This window comes from Sinocyclocheilus rhinocerous, unplaced genomic scaffold, assembly GCF_001515625.1.
Source record: "Sinocyclocheilus rhinocerous isolate Xijiao unplaced genomic scaffold, SAMN03320098_v1.1 scaffold1437, whole genome shotgun sequence".
Classification (NCBI taxonomy): domain Eukaryota; kingdom Metazoa; phylum Chordata; class Actinopteri; order Cypriniformes; family Cyprinidae; genus Sinocyclocheilus; species Sinocyclocheilus rhinocerous.
Genome location: NW_015647019.1, coordinates 254234 through 271764, shown reverse-complemented (window position 1 = coordinate 271764; position 17531 = coordinate 254234). Strand labels below are relative to the sequence as shown.

The window sequence follows — 17531 nt, the reverse complement described above, 5'->3', positions numbered from 1 at the left end:
TATATATAATTTTTTTTTTTTTTTAAGATATAAAGATATTTTTATTTTCAAGGACAATGCTATTTACCTCATGTTAATTACACACACATTATGCAATTTATATAAAAAAGGTTTTGTTTAACTTTTTGGCCACACTTGACACTAATATTCATACTTGATTATAATTATTATGCAGTTATAGCAATTAAATGTGTAATTAGCTTAAGCACCTTGTATTTAGTCAGTATTATTTTTAGTGTTATTGTGATTAATTGTATTATGTAGTAGGTGTAAAATGGATGTTCTAACCAACAATATTTTTTAATATTTGTCAAAAATAGCATACATCAGTATATCACGTTAACAAAAATGTTATTTTTTTAATATTAGTTATTTTTTCAAATGTTTCTTTTGAAATATCTAAATTGATCTGCTTGAGCATGCGTGAAGTTATTTATCAGTGATTTGATTGATTACGCCACAATTAGGCTTCCTTGTTGTCTCCGTTCCACTTTGGTTGGTTTCGGGGTTAATGGTGAACTTGGCATTTGAGGAAATGTGGTCCCCACCACCCTCTGCTGCTTTATCTCATCGACCCCTTTGATTGACAGGGTCCCGACAGAGCCCCCTCCCTCACACAAACGGGCTGAATGTACAGCTTTATCGGTGTGACAGCTGGGATTTCTACACTTACGACTTACAAAGAGTAAAAAAACGAGAAGAAAAGACAGCGTCATAGATCGTGACAGGCCTTTTCAAAACTCTCCTTCATTGCGAACGTCTCATTTGAAACTCTCACCAGCAGGAAGCATCAAACTCTAGGCCCCATAGTTTTACAATGGCTTAATATGGGATTAATGGTGACCAGAAAGTCAGGGCGTTCTTGTAAATGTTGCTGGCCATTGCATTTGTTTGGTTTATGTGCTAGGGTGTTTGTAATGGTGTATTATTAGTGAAAACCATATTTTGGTTTGACCTTAGTTTCAAGGTTTTTAAACTAACATCTTTCCTTGTCTCTTTAATTTTTGGAGCAACACATGCACATACATGCACAGAATCTGGCAGATGTGTGATTAAATTCTCATTATCATATCGTAATCAATTAAATCATTGCGTCATTGCAGCTGTTTGTCTGTGGAACATCTCCAGCACTGGGACTGGAATTGTGTGCACCTGCTGTGACAAAAGTCTCCCCAGTAGAATTTCTATAGGCCTACTTACCTCTCTGTCTTTCTCGTCGTCTCTCTCACAGTGGGAAGAAGTGAGCATCATGGATGAGAAGAATACGCCAATCAGGACGTACCAGGTATGCAACGTAATGGAACCCAACCAGAACAACTGGCTCCGAACAGACTGGATCCCCCGTGGCGGAGCTCAGCGTGTCTACATCGAGATCAAATTCACTCTGCGTGACTGCAACAGCTTGCCAGGAGTCATGGGTACCTGCAAGGAGACCTTTAACCTCTACTACTACGAGTCCAACAATGACAAAGAGCGGTACATTCGAGAGAACCAGTTCACCAAAATCGACACCATCGCGGCTGACGAGAGCTTCACGCAGGTGGACATAGGAGACCGCATCATGAAGCTGAACACGGAAGTGCGGGATGTGGGAATTTTGACACGGAAGGGGTTCTACCTGGCGTTCCAGGATGTGGGAGCCTGCATCGCTCTGGTATCCGTACGGATCTTCTATAAGAAATGCCCCCTCACCGTACGCAACCTGGCCCAGTTTCCAGACACCACCACCGGGGCGGACACCTCATCGCTAGTGGAGGTACGTGGATCCTGTGTGGACAATTCGGAGGAACGCGAGGTCCCTAAAATGTACTGCGGAGCAGATGGAGAATGGCTGGTGCCTATTGGAAACTGTTTGTGTAACCCTGGCTATGAGGAACACGGAGGAACATGCCAAGGTAAGAGCTCAGATAACTCCCTCGCTCCATTTTTCCAACAGAGCGTTTCACCAGTCGAGATTTACGCACCTCCCACACGGAAGTAAAAAAATACCCTGATCGCCCATCAGTGATACATTCTATAATTTAAGATGAGATCATTATAAGAGAAGCTGACCTGGATGAACTTTTTCCCCCTCAGGGATGTGAGAGTTTACTCAGATGTAGACAGCTGGGTACTCGGAGGATCACTGTGGATTAAGCCAGTGTTGCTATTCGAGAGGTCTGGTTATGATTATGAATCGCCCTGTTTGATATCAAAACACCTCCCAGTGGATTTGTGCATGAGAAACGTTGGCACTAATTATTTTGTTGGAGCAACAGCCGTATGGTTTATGAGCAGAATCCGCTTAATTAGATCATGGGCCAAGGCTCTCGTACCCTTTTCGCTCTCGTTCTCCTTTGCTATCTCTCAAGAGCATGTGCAATGGTTTTCAGTTCACATTAAAGGCAATAGACGGGATTGGCAAAACAATGAAAAAGCAGGAGTGATAAAAGAAGAAAAGGAGAGGATCAGATAGATTGCTTCTGTCACCAGAGGGGTATTTCTCTTTCTCCATGCTGGCTTTGATTCCCAGTGTCCGTAGTCAGGCCATACGACATGGAAAAAACGGTGATATACTGTTTGGGGTAATGCTGAGGTCAGTGCAGGCAAAAAGGAAGAGCCAGAGGACATGTAGACAGTTTGTGCACGCCCTTTCTTTCTTTTCTGTCTGGTCCAGAAGAGGGTCATCGCTTGAGCAGGGTGATAAACGGCCGACTGGCCAGTCTAACGGCCTTTATTTATGAGCGCTATCTCAGCGGGCTAATTGCATGACAAATACGGGCTGTAATTTAGGGCTCCTGCGGGCTCAAGGGGGACAGTCGGCATTCACCGCGGACGATCTCTCTCAGTGGGTGTGCTTGTGTGGGTGGTTGAAGGGGGTACACTGGGAAAGGCCATTCTCAGAGATCTGGCCGTTTTTCTTGGCCACTCATTTATTAGCGGAGCTCGCTGGCAGCGGCTGGGTTCCCCACTCGCTCCTTAGCTTTCCTTCTCTCTCCTTCTGCTCTCTTTTACAGTTCAGATATGTTGAAATGAAGGAAAGAGGCTGTAATTTACTGAGAGCAGAACGGCGTTTCCACACAGACATTTGGTGGAACGTTTTACTTAAATCACTTCAGGGCTTGCAATGATGATTTCATTACTCCTGGAAGAGGGCGTTTTGTAATATTTCTGTTGTTTGGCATCAGCAAAAGTTTTCAGGTTTCATTTCCCATCTCACACATCAATTAAAAAAAAACCCTCAAGTCCCAAAAGCTGGTATGTAGGGGATAATTTGTTTATTTTCTGGGTTCTTGTCTGCACAGGACTGAAATATAAGGATAGCCTGCTGGCCAAGAGTTTCAGGTTAGTTGAACAAAACAATCACTCATTGCTCTTTCAGGCCAATTTTACATTTATTGATCTTGCATGTCTGTTTTAATACCTTGTATATACAATTTAGAATTTAATGAAAAAATATATAGAAAATACTAAAAATGCATTGTCAAAAATACTGACCAGCAGAAAAAAACTTATTGTTGATCTTTTGCACCAATGTGAAAAAGGACCAATAAAAACAAATCGCAATTCATAAAGTATTTCATAGCCAAATTCCAGATTTCAGTAAACATCCTAGGTTCATTTTTTATATAACCTTAGACAATCTTCTTTATATATGTCTTATTGAAGCTTGAGCCTGTCATCAATGGCTGATTAAGCCATCACATGCTGTCTTCAGCAAGGCAACAGGCAGTTGTTTCCTCATTGAAGCGGGTTCAAAGGGTGGCTTTCTCTCCCAGCATGCAGATGCGAGTCACTGTCAGTTTAATAAGTCTGTGTGTGCAGCCCTGGCCAGGGGAGGGATGCAGAGGTTCACCTTCAATGTGAGGGTGTAGGAGAGGGCGAGAACTTTCTCAATAGGGCGTCCCGGGGACCTTATGAAAAAAGCCCATTGAAAATAAGGGATACAAGCCCTCATACCCCAGAAGGCCTCAATGGGAGCCTCTCCCCAATTGTTGGGATGTCGTGATCGGGGATGGGGGCGAGAGGGGAGGAACACTAGACAGGGTCTGGGGTGACCCCTGGCTTTATCCTCCCCGAGAGACGGGGGTCATGGCTGAGATTTATTAAGACGTCAAAATTTTGACAGCTGCAGCCTAGACGGACAGGTCCAAGAACAGAAGAGCAAGAGAAGGCCACAAAACAGCCGCCATTCGGTTGGTGAATGGAGCGGAGACTTGGCCAGAGGATTTGGTGTCTTTTATTCTTTATAAGAGTTTGTTGTTTTCTCACTGCTCATCTGCTGTGTTGAGTAGGAGGTGAGGACAGAGAGGAAATCTCCGCTTGTTAGTGGGCGTCCGGCGAGCTGGAGACGTGTAAAAGCCCGCTGAGGTGCTAGGCTGCAATGAAGAATGACAGCCCACTCTCAGTGATTCACTACACTGAAGACGTAGTTTAATGAAACAGCACGACAACATGGAGAAAAATCCAACCAACTCGAGTGAGTTTTTAGCTTTTTTGACTAATACGCCCTAACAAAAAAGCACTATGGTATTACTGCAAAAATATATCCTCATGATAGTATCTTGTAAACATAGTAGTACCCTGGTACTACTTTTCAAAATGTCCAAAAAACATGATAGCACCATGGTAATTTTTGGTACTTTTGTAATATTTACATGGTATTTTACACATATACCATAGTATCATGGAAGTAACATAGTAAATTAATTTCTGCACCATGGTATATGTCAAAGCCACTGCACCACAGTAGTACCACCACAATAGGAAATGGTAAATGTCCAAAAAACATGGTAATACCATGTGTAATAAATTATGGCACTACCATGATACTTTCTGGTATGTGATACTATGGTGTTTTTGATGTACCATGCAATACAAGTGCGATAATCTATATCAAATTACCATCTGATACATCATTCAACCACGGTGCTGCCACATTATTTTTTAATGGGTGCTAATGTAAAACAGCTCACGCATATTTAAGTAATTAGAAAGGATAAAGAGTTTGAAAACTAGAGCATGATGGGAAGGTGTGATAATATGAAACACTGCTCTTTGAATCAGAACAGACAGCGGCTTGTTTAACTGGAAGGAAAACGATGCTTGACAAGACATTATTTATGTATGTAAGCCGAGATAGACTCTCAAGAGAACGGCGCTTGTATCGACTTTACCGAGCAAAAGTAAATTTTAGATTTAATCAGACATTAAGCAAATTGGTGTACTTGAGGAGAGGTATTGATCTGGTTCTCATGTGTTATTGTTGAGGTACAGCTTTTTTTCCCGGTGTAAACTTTGCACCTTAACACCTGTATGTGGTTGTTTGTGTGCCTAATTGGAAAAAAGTTTGCATGTGTATCTCATTGCTGTCATAATTATGAGCAGGTGTATGAGACTCATCATCCTCAGCTGTGAGTCGTTTTTTTTTTTCTTTGTTAAACAATAGTAGCCGCCTGCCAAAATGCTCCTACCTATGAATATTCATCACATATGTTGATTCCTGTCACGATCCTCCTCATTTCTCCCCTATGAGCCCCTCCATCGTCCCCTGAATGGACTGTCAGCTGTCCCGGGAAAAAGAGATAGAGAGAGAGATGGAGAGAGGTGCCCTTTGATATCAAACAAATACATTATTTGCATATTTCGTCCGTGAATTGCAAAGCCAGCAAACTTGTCTCTCAAAGACAATGGGCGGCTCGTCCTTTCAGCGAGAGGGAGCGAAGGTTGGGTCCATCCACTTCGCTCTGTGATCATAGCAGCGTGCTGTATACATTTGAAATCATTTGGATAATATGATTCGCGTGATTAAATCCAAATCTTTTGAATCGGCCGAGTCGGACGTTCGCATTTCGCATGCAGAGTTCAGATGCTCCGGTCTATCTGCGTCACTCTCTTGCTGTCTGTATGTGTGCAATTGCTTGCTCATGTGTGTGTTGTTCTCCTTGACCTCTTCCTGTCTATCATCATCCGGTGCTCCCATACGGAAGCTCCCTTGACAGCACGCAGCCCTTCAGTTGTCATGTTGTGATGGATGCACCGGGGGCGGAAAACGGCCTGAAGGACAGAACTGGTGGGAAGGGTGAGAGATGGAGGTGACTGTCCCACTCCTAACAGACTGTTAGCATTCATGCTAATACAGTTTAGGTCATATATGAGGTGACAAATGCCCTTTTTAGCGTTCATTCAAATGTTATTTGATATCACAGCATTCAAAGTACCACGGTATTACCTTCTGATGTAATAGCTGTATCTTTGTAACATCATAGTAATTTCTGTATTCTTATATTTTAAGCTTAATTTGAGTATTTGAACAAAACGGATAAATTCACATCATTTCTCAGCAGAGACTGTTGAAACTGTTGTGACTGTTTTACTAATGCAGATTAGCCAAACTGTTTGCACCCATGCTAATGCTATTTTAGGACTGAGATGAGGTGACAAATGTACAGATTATGAGGGAAAATGTGGTATTACCATGGTTCGCTTTGAAGTACCTTGTAAATTAGGGTGACCAGATGCTGTTTCTAGGAACCTGTCCTCAGAAATGTCTGCTTCTTACTTTGCGTTTAAGTGGTGTTTGAATACACTAATCATTCAGAACAATAGTATACATCAAAATACCATAGTTTTCTGATACCATCTTTGTATATTTTTGTAAGGTAACATTTCTGGATATTTTCACTTAATCTTGATATTGTATTATCATTGATAAATTCACAGGCTGCTGAAACTACACACTAATGTGAACTAGCCAAACTGTTTGTGCCTATGCTGTTGTCTGTGTTTTCCAGGAATTTGGCTGTCCCCCCCGCTGTAGTAACTGTTCAATACCATAGTATATATCAAAGTACCATAGCATGATACCATATTTTTTCTAAGGCAAAATGTCTGAAATACCCAGATTAAATAAATAAATAAAATAAATTCATTACATTTATATAGCGCTTTTCTAGGCACTCAAAGCGCTTTACATTGTCAGGGGGTATCTCCTCATCCACCACCAGTGTGCAGCATCCACCTGGATGATGCGATGGCAGCCATAGTGCGCCAGAACGCCCACCACACACCAGCTTATTGGTGGAGAGGAGACAGAGTGATGAAGCCAATTAGCAGATATGGGGATTGTTAGGAGGCCATGATGGTCAGAGGCCAATGGGCAAATTTGGCCAGGATGCCGAGGTCACACCTCTACTCTTTTCGAAAGACATCCTGGGATTTTTAATGACCACAGAGAGTCAGGACCTCGGTTTAACGTCTCATCCGAAGTAGAAACTATCCAGTGTCCTTGATAAATTCACAGCATTTCCCAAGAAAGTCTGTTGAAACTACACACTAAGCATTTTTTTTGCTAATGTGAACTAGCCCCCGTTCCCTTTTGAGAAATTCTGATAGCGCTACTCTCATCTCTCTGGTGTTTAATTATATTTTAATTACGCCGTCTGGCACACATTCATTACCGGCGGTCTGGATCCGTTAGATCAGAAGAGCAGAGCTGAGCACAGATCTCCTTTAGCATCACCGGTACAGCAGTGTGGACAGCGCTGTCTCAGCGTCCACATGCCAGGGTAAATATCTTTTCGAGTGGATGAGCCTTATTGACTCACTGCTCGAGGGTCTGTCCTCCCATTCTCCCTGATTAACCCAGCATCCATTTAGATGCTGCTCTCCACACATGCTTCATGCCAAAGGGTTTATGTTCATTTGACAAGATTTCCATCAACGGCGGACATGAGCGCCCAACCCAGCTACTTTATGCGATCCTCCCCGTCAGTTAGTGCCTTGCTCCTTTCTTTTCCCACTCCATACATGGAGCCTTTAAGTTGGCTTCCACCCAGAAAGGGTCATAGGTCGACCTGAGCCTGTGTCGGAGGCAGGAAGGCCCAAGCCATCATTTTCTTCTGAAAGAGTCGTTGAAGCTGCTGACCTGTTTTATGCAAGAGGGGCACCGTTAACTTTACAGTCAGCACTGCTGCTGTGCTTCTTTGTCTTCGGGTTTGATTAGGACGCTGCCAAAATTTTCTCTGGACAAATGCACCAGATGGAGCCCATGAATGCAGTTGTTCTTTTTTACTAATGAAGTGTTTATGAAGGCCTAATATGAATGGTTTGATTCATGATGATTGATGTCACAAATTAATCTTCTTGCAAGCAACTCGAACTAAATGACAAACCTTTTCTCTGCACAAGAACTGAAGTGACTCAGTGTTTTCTCACTTAGGTAAATATGCAAACGTGAATGAATGAAATGTTATTTATAGTTTTGCACAAAAGCACTTTTTGAACTCTCCATTGCACAAACATGCATACTTAGGGATTTCTGACTGAAGTGCTCTTCGCAAAACTCTCTCTCGGCACTTCTAGATAGGACGTCAGTTAACAGATGTCAATTAGCTGAGAGCGTGTCTACGAGAACCGGAGCTGGAGAAAGGACAGACTTAGTAATGGGATTATTTCGGGGGTCGGCAGACCTGTTTCCACAATGCAAGGCAACACTAGTGATTAGCCCGGAGGGGTCAGAGTGGCGACTTCACAATGCACATTAATACTGGTAATTATTTGGAGGGGTTGAAGCATGGCTGAATCTAATGCTCGCCATTAGACTTGAGGGTTTATTCCATTCCTGGGGTTTTCGTTAGAGTGGATTGGTCTCTCTCAGACCAACTGCTGTGGAAAAAGCCACTTGGTTTGTTACTGAACGCAATTAGTTTTGACTTTATGTCTTTGTTAGTGCTGAGAGAAAGACACGGGAAAGCAGGAGGGAAAGATGAAGAGCATTTGCTGAAGCACTTCTTGAGACGTAAATCTCACCAAGGAATTTCGAAACATAGGAATGGAAGTCTTATATAGAAGCACTGAAATGTAGCTACATGTTGTTGCTTAGAAGTTTTTCTCGCTAAAATGTAACTGTGAAATCACAGTAATTCAGTGTCCTTGAGGAGGAAAAGCTTAGCTACATTTTTAGCTTGACAGTAGCTCAGGGTGCGAACTACGGGAGAGCTAGGGGGAGCTCGGCTCCCGTATAATAGGGTAAATCCTGTATAGTGATTTATCCTATATAGTGCTTGCATAAAGCAAGTAGTGCATACACTTGTAGCTGTTATGTATCTTTGTAAGTCATTGTAAGCCCTCTTTTGAGGCACGCCCAAGCACACGCACCCCCCCCCCCCCGTTATAAAAAAAATAAAACAAGTGGGCTCCCCCAAAGTTCACGGTATAGTTCGAACACTGCAGTAGCTCAACAGTTTTCAAAACATTGCAGCTTTTTCAGCAGCAAATTTTCATTAACTTTTTCAACAAGTAGCAGTTTAGCTTGACAAAATGATGTACTGTTGTCACGTTGAATTGCAAACTAAAGCAATTCTCAAACACACTAACAAAAAGGTTCATTCATTAATTTGAAAAATCACTGCATGGCAATTTCCTTCTGTTTTGTAGCAAAATAATGCTAATGTACAAAGTAATTTTTTAGTTCAATTAATTTCTTTTTTTATGTTATATTTATAGGTGTTTTCAGCCTTTATTGGGAAAGGACGTAGAGAGCTGACAGGAAAGCATTGGGTGGAGAGAGGGGGCGGGATCGGCAAAGGACCTCGAGACAGGAATCGAACTCGGGTCACCATGAGCGCAGTTGCACTGTATGTCGGCGCACTAACCACGAGGCTATTGGCGCTGACTTTTTTTTTGTTCAATTAATTTTAATAATTTAGCTAATCCTAAATGGGATTATCTTTACATAAATTAATAATTTATTTTATTATTATTATTTCACATAGATTTTATAATCAAACTATAATTGTAAAGTCTTTTACTTAAAAATATAATGTACTTTTAGATATTTAAGGATATTTCTTTCTGTAATAGCTTCAGTGTAGTTAGCTACTTTTTGTTAATAGCTTTTTGTGTAGCAAACTTCTTTTCTCTCTCTCTCTTTAAGGGTAGCTTGACTGTAATTTAACCTCTTTTAAATCATGAGTAACTTGCACCTTGGCAAGATAAAGTTTCAGATGGCTTCCCCAACATAGCACAGTAAAAATACCAATGTTCTGTCATGTTCAGAGCAGGTGATACGAGATGAAAACGGTGTATTTTTCCAAGTGTTCACTACAAAGAAGACTGTAATCTGAGAAGTTCTTTTTTTCATGCAGATAAAGTGACCTTCCATTTATACATCATACAACATAAAACACCCACTACAGGAGAAGATTTCTTCACAAGTTAATAAAACACAATGTTTAAACCGATCAGCTAGGAAGGAACCAAACGCATGCATTTTATAATTAGCATGCACACACTCCTCTTGGCGTGTGAACGACCTTTAACAGGATTACAATGTTGTGGGCCTCCTTTAACACATGTGGCTTACTTAAGCAAGCTGAGTATGTTACTCTCAACAGACTCCCAGTGCATTTATGTGTGTGTACACACATACTTTTCCCAATCTAACCACACATGCATTTCTCTCATTTATATTTGAACTCCTCAACCTTCAAAAACGAACACACGTGACTGAAAACAAAGTAACTTAAAAAAGAGACTCTTGCGAAGTGTAATTCACTCATCGTTGCTTTGGTGTTGACACATTTACCCTTTAATATCCTCTCCTGGACATTAATCCAAGAACCCAGAAACGTTTTCTGCTCGCTCACCACCTCGTCCACACACACCTCTGCTCCGAGGCACGAGCTTGTGGCCGCACACTCACAGTAACCACAAACCATAACCCTTTGCATGTGCATTCAGTATGTTTGAGGAATTCTTGCGCTGTGTCGAATTTTGGCTCACTTGAGAGGTCTAGTCTTAATGTTGCTTATTTTCACTGTAAGTTGTTACTGCTTTCTTTGGCTCTGATTTGATGCATGTAATCAAACCGTTAGATTTTATCCATTCCGTTTGAGATTTAAAGAGTCTGCCTGTTTCTCCACTGCAATGTTCTCCATGTCATGAGCTGTTCTTGGTAGTTTTTTTAAGGGACAGATTGCTCGCTAAGCGAGAGCGGCCATTCAACGGGCAGCGCAGTGCATTCTCCCTGTCTTTGTGTGGCAGCCTCCCTTTGAAGGCCCTTGGCTAAGAGGAGGTGGGGGACTGAAGCCGACAGCGAGAACATTAGCATGTCAAAAGCTCCTAGAATCAATAAGGGCCTTTTTCTATCTCTCTTTTTCCCTCTCATTCTCTATCTCTCTCTCCTGCTATATTTCTACCCGGAGGCCACGACCCTTTCTGGCATCAACCAGCACCATACAGACCTTCACTTCATTTGTCCATGTTCACTAAATTTAGCGTAGGTGCTGTCTGGTTAACTGATGCTAGAACTTACCAATTTAGATTTTTAGTAGAGAAAAAATAGGGTTTGAGTTTTGCTCCTAAACCTAACTTGCATTTTCCACATAAGCACCACAGTTAAACCGTAGTTTATATTTTAAAACGTACATTTCTTAAGGGGTTTATCTTGGAGAATTAAATTTTTTTTTTGTCTTCACCATGAGCTGTCAAAGCATGTCCCGCCGCTACTGGCTGAGACCCAGTTGAAAGTAGCCCTTTGCAGTCTCTGCGCTCTGGCCGCTGAACAAAACAAGTGGACGGGACACGACCCATTCTCGGCAGCATCAGCTCTTCAAGAGAGCACCACTTAGCCAGGGTTCACGCCGAATGCACCGCCCCGACCCCTTCTGCAGAATTTAATATAGCAGTCCAGAGAGAGCCCATTGCCAAGCCAGCTTGAAGCGAGTGCGATTTGCTAATGATTGTAAGAGTAATCCTGCCTCTGAGATGTGTTGAAAGAGACAGACAGGGCTGAAGGGGGTGGTTTATTGAGTGCCAGAAAAGCAATTGCAGGCCAGAGCATTTGCAGTGAGGGGAAAATTGTTGGCTTTGCAATGAGGGGACAATGATTCTGCGCTCTCTGAAGCGAGGCAATTATGACCACGAGTGAGTAGTGGAAAAAGACACAAACAGAGAAAAAAGTGAAAGTGATGAAAAAAGAACAAGAGCCCGAGAAAGCGAGAGTGAGAGAAACCTGAATAAAGTCAAGGAGAATGTAATAAGTGAAGGGAAAATAATTTTTGGACCTGGGATGTAAAATGATACTACCATGGTTTTTGAGGTTTTACCTTAGTAGTACCATATTTTTGGAAGTATCTTGATATGCTATGCTCTTAAAGAAATGTACTATGCTACTCCCATAGTGCCAAATACCACAGATTATCATGTAAATTCCATATCAGTACCATAGTATATTTTAATGTACCATAGTATTACCATCCGATGACATCACTGTAAAATAGTACTTTTTTTGTGAGGGTTGGAGTACAATGCAAACAGTTGTTATTGTTAATTATAAAAAGATTTGTAGTTGTAGCTTATTGAATTAAAACTGAAATAAAGTAAAATATTAATATTAGATGAAAAACTTAAACGCAAACACCTTAAACAAAAATAGAATAGAATTGTTGCATTGCAACTAAATGAATAAAGTAATTTTTATTCAATTTAGTAAAAAAAATGAAAAATGCATAAAATTACTGAAGCTAATAAAAAAAAAAAAAACATTTTATAAATAATACTAAAATAATACTGCATGCAGATACCATGGCACATAAGTTCCAGTACTATGGTATTTACAATGTACACCAAATTTACAAAATACCATGAAATGTTAAAAACAACAATTAAATAAAAGTAGTTCATACCACTAGTACATTATATTCATAGTCTTTTGAGGATGTTTGATACAGTAGCTTTGTCTGAAGAAAAAATTAAGCTTGTCTGAAGCTTAATTGCTTAAATTGTGGTCTGTACCTCATTTTGCTACATAATGTTTGTAGATATCTAACCCTATATGTTTTAGCGACAGAAGGATGAGTAATGACTGAATTTGCATCTGTCAGATGAACCTTGCCTTCGCATACACACACATTGCAAGGCAGCTCCTCCTTGTTTGCTATGCAGGAATTGTTAGGAATGTGAGACGTTTGGCCCCCTGCCTCTCTCAGCTGCCCGTTCCCCTCAAAGGACAGTAGACAAGACAATGAGCTGCATTTCAGAGAGACTTCACCTCCACATCCCTGCTGCTGCACTGTCCCTACCCCCACCTAGGACTGAGCGGAGAAAAAAAAGTGTTTTCTTGTCACCTGCCTGAGCCAACCCTTCATAAAGAACTTCCTGAAATGCCGTGAGTGTGTGTGTAGGTGGAGTTCCTGTCTATCAGATCCGAAACACTGGCTGGGATCTTGATGTGATTCAGAAAGACCTACCCTGGAGTTGTTGTCTATGCTGCTTTGCCCCCTTCTGTCTTTCCTTCAAAGCTTTACGCAGCTCTCTATATAAAACACAGCGACACACACACACTTCTGTACAGCAGATGGCCATGTAATAATTTACCTCAGAGCGGAGCTCTCGCACATAAAGGTTAACACACGTCCTTTGTGTACGTTCGCCTCTAGCTGTACCTCCATACCTTACTTCGGTAAGACCTTGGGACTGTCTTTAGAAAAGTTTGAGGAAACTTTTGACAGGTTTGTGGGGATCAGAGAGCGAGAGAGGGCAAGGGAAGGGTACGTCGAAGCAGAGACAGACAGAAGAGCGATAAATAAAACCTAGGTGAATATATAGAGATTAAAGCCAGTAAGCTTTGACGCAGCTTGGCCCCTCGCTGACAAACGAGCTTCTCAGGGGTTAGAGCCACATCAATCACGGCATCATCTCACACACTCACGCTGCGGCGATGAGGAATGTTTGCATGCAGCGAGTGGATCAAGGTATATCAGTCACTGCAGATGTAATTAATAAGCAGAAGAAGGCGGGAACCGATCAATGAGGGAATTGGTGTGTTCGTGCTGGAGGGCAGAGATGATAATCGTCTTTTCTTTTTCTCGTTCTGTTTTTTGCTGTAATTCTTTCTCAGCTCATTCAGGCACAGCATCAGATAAGAGTGAAAGCAGTGTTTGAAAAGACTACAACACCATATAAGAACAACATTTGTTTAAATGAGAATATGTAAATAAAAATACATTCTGTAGAATATAATATAGATAATATTTAAGAGTTAACAGTCTATATTCTGTTAAGAGTAAAATAGTAAGCCTGTGAAGTGACAAGAGGAAGCAAATAACTGCATAAAAGGCTATAAACTACATAAATGTCATTAAAAAAGTCCCTGATATTCTGACATGAACCTGGTAACTAGTGAGATAATGTGAATGTGTGTGCGTATGTATGTGTGTGTGTGTGTGTGTGTGTAGGCTATAAACTACATAAATGTCATGAAAAGTCCCCGATATTCTGACATGAATCTGGTAATTCATGAGATAATGTGAATGTGTGTGTGTGTGTGTGTGTGAGGTGGATTAGCCACTGTTGATCCTCCTGAGCAGCGGCTTCAGAGATAAGCCAACATCATAAAAGTGTCATAAATATGTTAGCCATTAGCTCACGCAAACCCACAGGTCTTGACTTCACTTTCACTGCCTTCAGCAAGTGAGTCTGTGTGTGTACTGTATGTGGGTGGATATGTGTGTGTGTGAAAGAGACTTTCTTTTTTCTTCTTCTTCTGAGAAGCAGCCAAATTGTCCAATATGCTAAAATTCTAATCAATTTCACATTTTCTAATTTGTGAAATTGTTTATGAGCAGCACTAGCTGGGTTTTAACATATGTTTAATGCATAAAAAATGTTGAATATAAACCAAAAATGTAAAGTACCAAAATGTGTAAAAAATATTATTTGTTTAAGACCTACACTTAAACCGCTATGAAAGCACATTTCCTGAATAAATTCCTAGTTGCCCATTTTTTCCATTTCTATTTCCCTCCAATTTCCAAGTGAATTTTGTTCTCTTCAACACAAGCTTGGAACTTTATTCACAAATTGTTTTTAAATTTTTTTGCATAAATTAAATTAATAACTGCAAGGATGTGATGGAGAAAAAAATGGACAGAAACCGAGAGAGCTATAGACGGAAAGAGTCTCACTTCACTTGTGTGTGTGAGGAGAGAAATATAACCTGGCAGAGTTAAGTCAGTGTTAAATTTCCGAGAGGACACACACTCTGAAGACCACCCAGTGCTGAAGCTTCATTCCCTCTCATTTTCCTGTCCCCCTCTCTCATTCTTTTCTTTCCACTTCTCCTCACATTTCTATTTATTTTTCCTGCAGTTTTACCTCTTTGTCCGCTATTTATTTATTTGCAGTCGTCTGAATAGAAACCACCGATGTTGACGCAAGTATCATCAGACCTCTGTACGTGTCTAACCGAACGTCCTCAGATTACATGCATCTAATTGAAGTCCTTTTGTCCCGCCTGGAACATCTTTCAATGCTCATAAACCGCCACACATACCTTGTAGAATTCCATAATTCATTCACTTCCCAACACAACGATCTGCTTTTGTCCTCAACTCCACCCTGCATTTTGTCTTTCTGTGCAGGACAACAGGTGACTGTTTTAAGGTCTAAAGCCCACAGAAAGCATTCAGAGCTCAGTCTGAGATGGTGTCATCATTGAGATGGACATTGTCCTCACGGTGGATGGTAGGACGAGAGCACTGACCCTGAATACTGGGGCATGGACTGGTAATTACGACCCTATTATGTCACAGGCAGTAAGCTCATCTCTTCAATCGTCCACCGGAGTGGACAATGAGACCGTGCTTGTCCTGCTATTGTCCAGCCCAGTTGTCATAGGCTTCATGGAGAAAGAGTGGAAAGGTCAGATCTGTGGGGGGGATGAGAGCTGTGTGTGGAATTGAAACCAGGAGCTGTTAGGGGTCTCATAAGGGACCTAGGATGGAGGACTTAGGAAGGGAGGGGACAGCTGGTCGTCTTCCATAAGGGTCTGGGACTGAGAAAACACTCAGACTCTTAAGCAGGTGGAGGGTGTTAGATATCCTAAGTGCTTGAGAAAAGTGCTAAAAGTCAGCGAGTGCATTCGCTTATAAACAAGACCGAAACTCCTGCACTCGAGGTCTCTTGATCTCTCAAACACACCTCCGGTTTCCTACAGTGGTTTTAAGCTTCCCAAGAATCCTCTTCAATTAACTCTGTCCTCCAGCTGGCGTTAAGATGAACCAAAGCTGATCAGATGAAACCTCCAGCTCTAATTCCCATCATTCCCCTCCAACGCATGGCAACAATGCACACCGTCCAGTGGAGGTCGCGACCCAGGGCTGCATCTCTTCTCCCTGAGCTCTTTCTATCTTTCCATCCCTCACCCCCTAATGTTGTTTTATGGATCTTGTTTAGAAGATGACAAAACTGTGTTAATCTCCTCTCAGAAGATGTACGTTAACTCTCTCTGTGCTATTGCAGCTGATTGCGAGTGATTGGCCCCTGGGCAGACTGTGATGGAGGGAGAGATGAAACAGAGAAATGGAGGAAAGTGGAAGGTGGTGATTCCTGAGGGCGAGCGCTAATGCGGCCCCAGGGTTCCTGACACTTATGTGAGATTAAAAGAATTGGCCAGCAAAGAGAGAAAATAAGAGAGAATGAGGCAGAGAGTGATGAGGGACACTTGTTTAAAGTACTGTCTCTTGACCAATGTTGTGGAAAGTTACTTTTAAAAGTAATCCATTACGGTATTGCGTTACGTCATTAAAAAGGAACTAATTATGTTACTTTTTATGGAGAGTAATGCAATACATTACTGTTGTGTTACTTTGTGTCACCTGAGCTGGGCTTGCTTGTTAATTTTTAAAAACAAAATATCCAAAAGTTATATTTTTGGCAACTGTAAAGGCCCTTTCACACCAAAAGTGAAATTAGCCTGAAGGAACTGTCTATGCCTCTGCATCTCACTCCTAGTTTCTCTCAACACAGGGACAGGAGAGGTGTCAGTGAATAAATGGGGAAATAAAGTAACTTGCATTACTTATTTGAAAAAGTAAGTAATGCCTTACTTTACTAGTTACTTGAAAAAAGTAATCTAATTATGTAACTCGTGTTACTTGTAATGTGTTACAAGTTACAAGTAACACTGGTCCTGACCTGCATCTTGCCTGTCCTTAAAGGGTTAGTTCACCCAAAAATGAAAATAACCAGTTATTTACTCACCCTCAAGCCATAGGTGTATATGACTTTCTTCTTTCAGATGAATCGAATCGGCGTTATATAAAAAATTGTCCTGGCACTTCTAAGCTCTATCATTGCAGTGGGCGGGTGTTTCTGTTCAACAGTCCATAACACGTTAAATAAAGCGTGTGCATCCGTAATAAAACGTGCCTCACACGGCTCTGGGGGGTGAATAAAGGCCTCCTATAGCAAATCCATGTGTTTTTGTAAGAAAAATATCCATATGTCCAACGTAATAAACACTTTTCTATCACTTCCGCTATCTGTCATACGCAGAAACAGCCGTTCCGGCGGATGATGTAGGATGTCGGTGTTGCGTGATTAGTGACGAACGTGGCGAGAGAACAAAACAAAATGCCGGTCATGAATTAGAAGTACAAACCGAGGATTTGTAAAGAAAAATGTTGGAGGATTTCGATATAAGCCAAGAGGAGACTGGTTTTCCTTTTGCTAAAGCAAGGAAACGTTGCTTCCTTTGCTCCTGTAAA

General features: G+C 41.4%; 1 protein-coding gene across 1 annotated transcript in view; it reads left to right on the top strand.

Annotated features, from left to right (window-relative positions):
- Positions 1 to 17531, top strand: part of LOC107708273 (ephrin type-A receptor 4-like) — a 37500-nt gene that overhangs the window by 2129 nt on the left and 17840 nt on the right. Inside the window, exon 3 of the mRNA XM_016512459.1 lies at positions 1232 to 1895. Within this exon, the coding sequence (XP_016367945.1) occupies positions 1232 to 1895 (664 nt within the window). The remainder of the gene's footprint in view (positions 1 to 1231; positions 1896 to 17531) is intronic.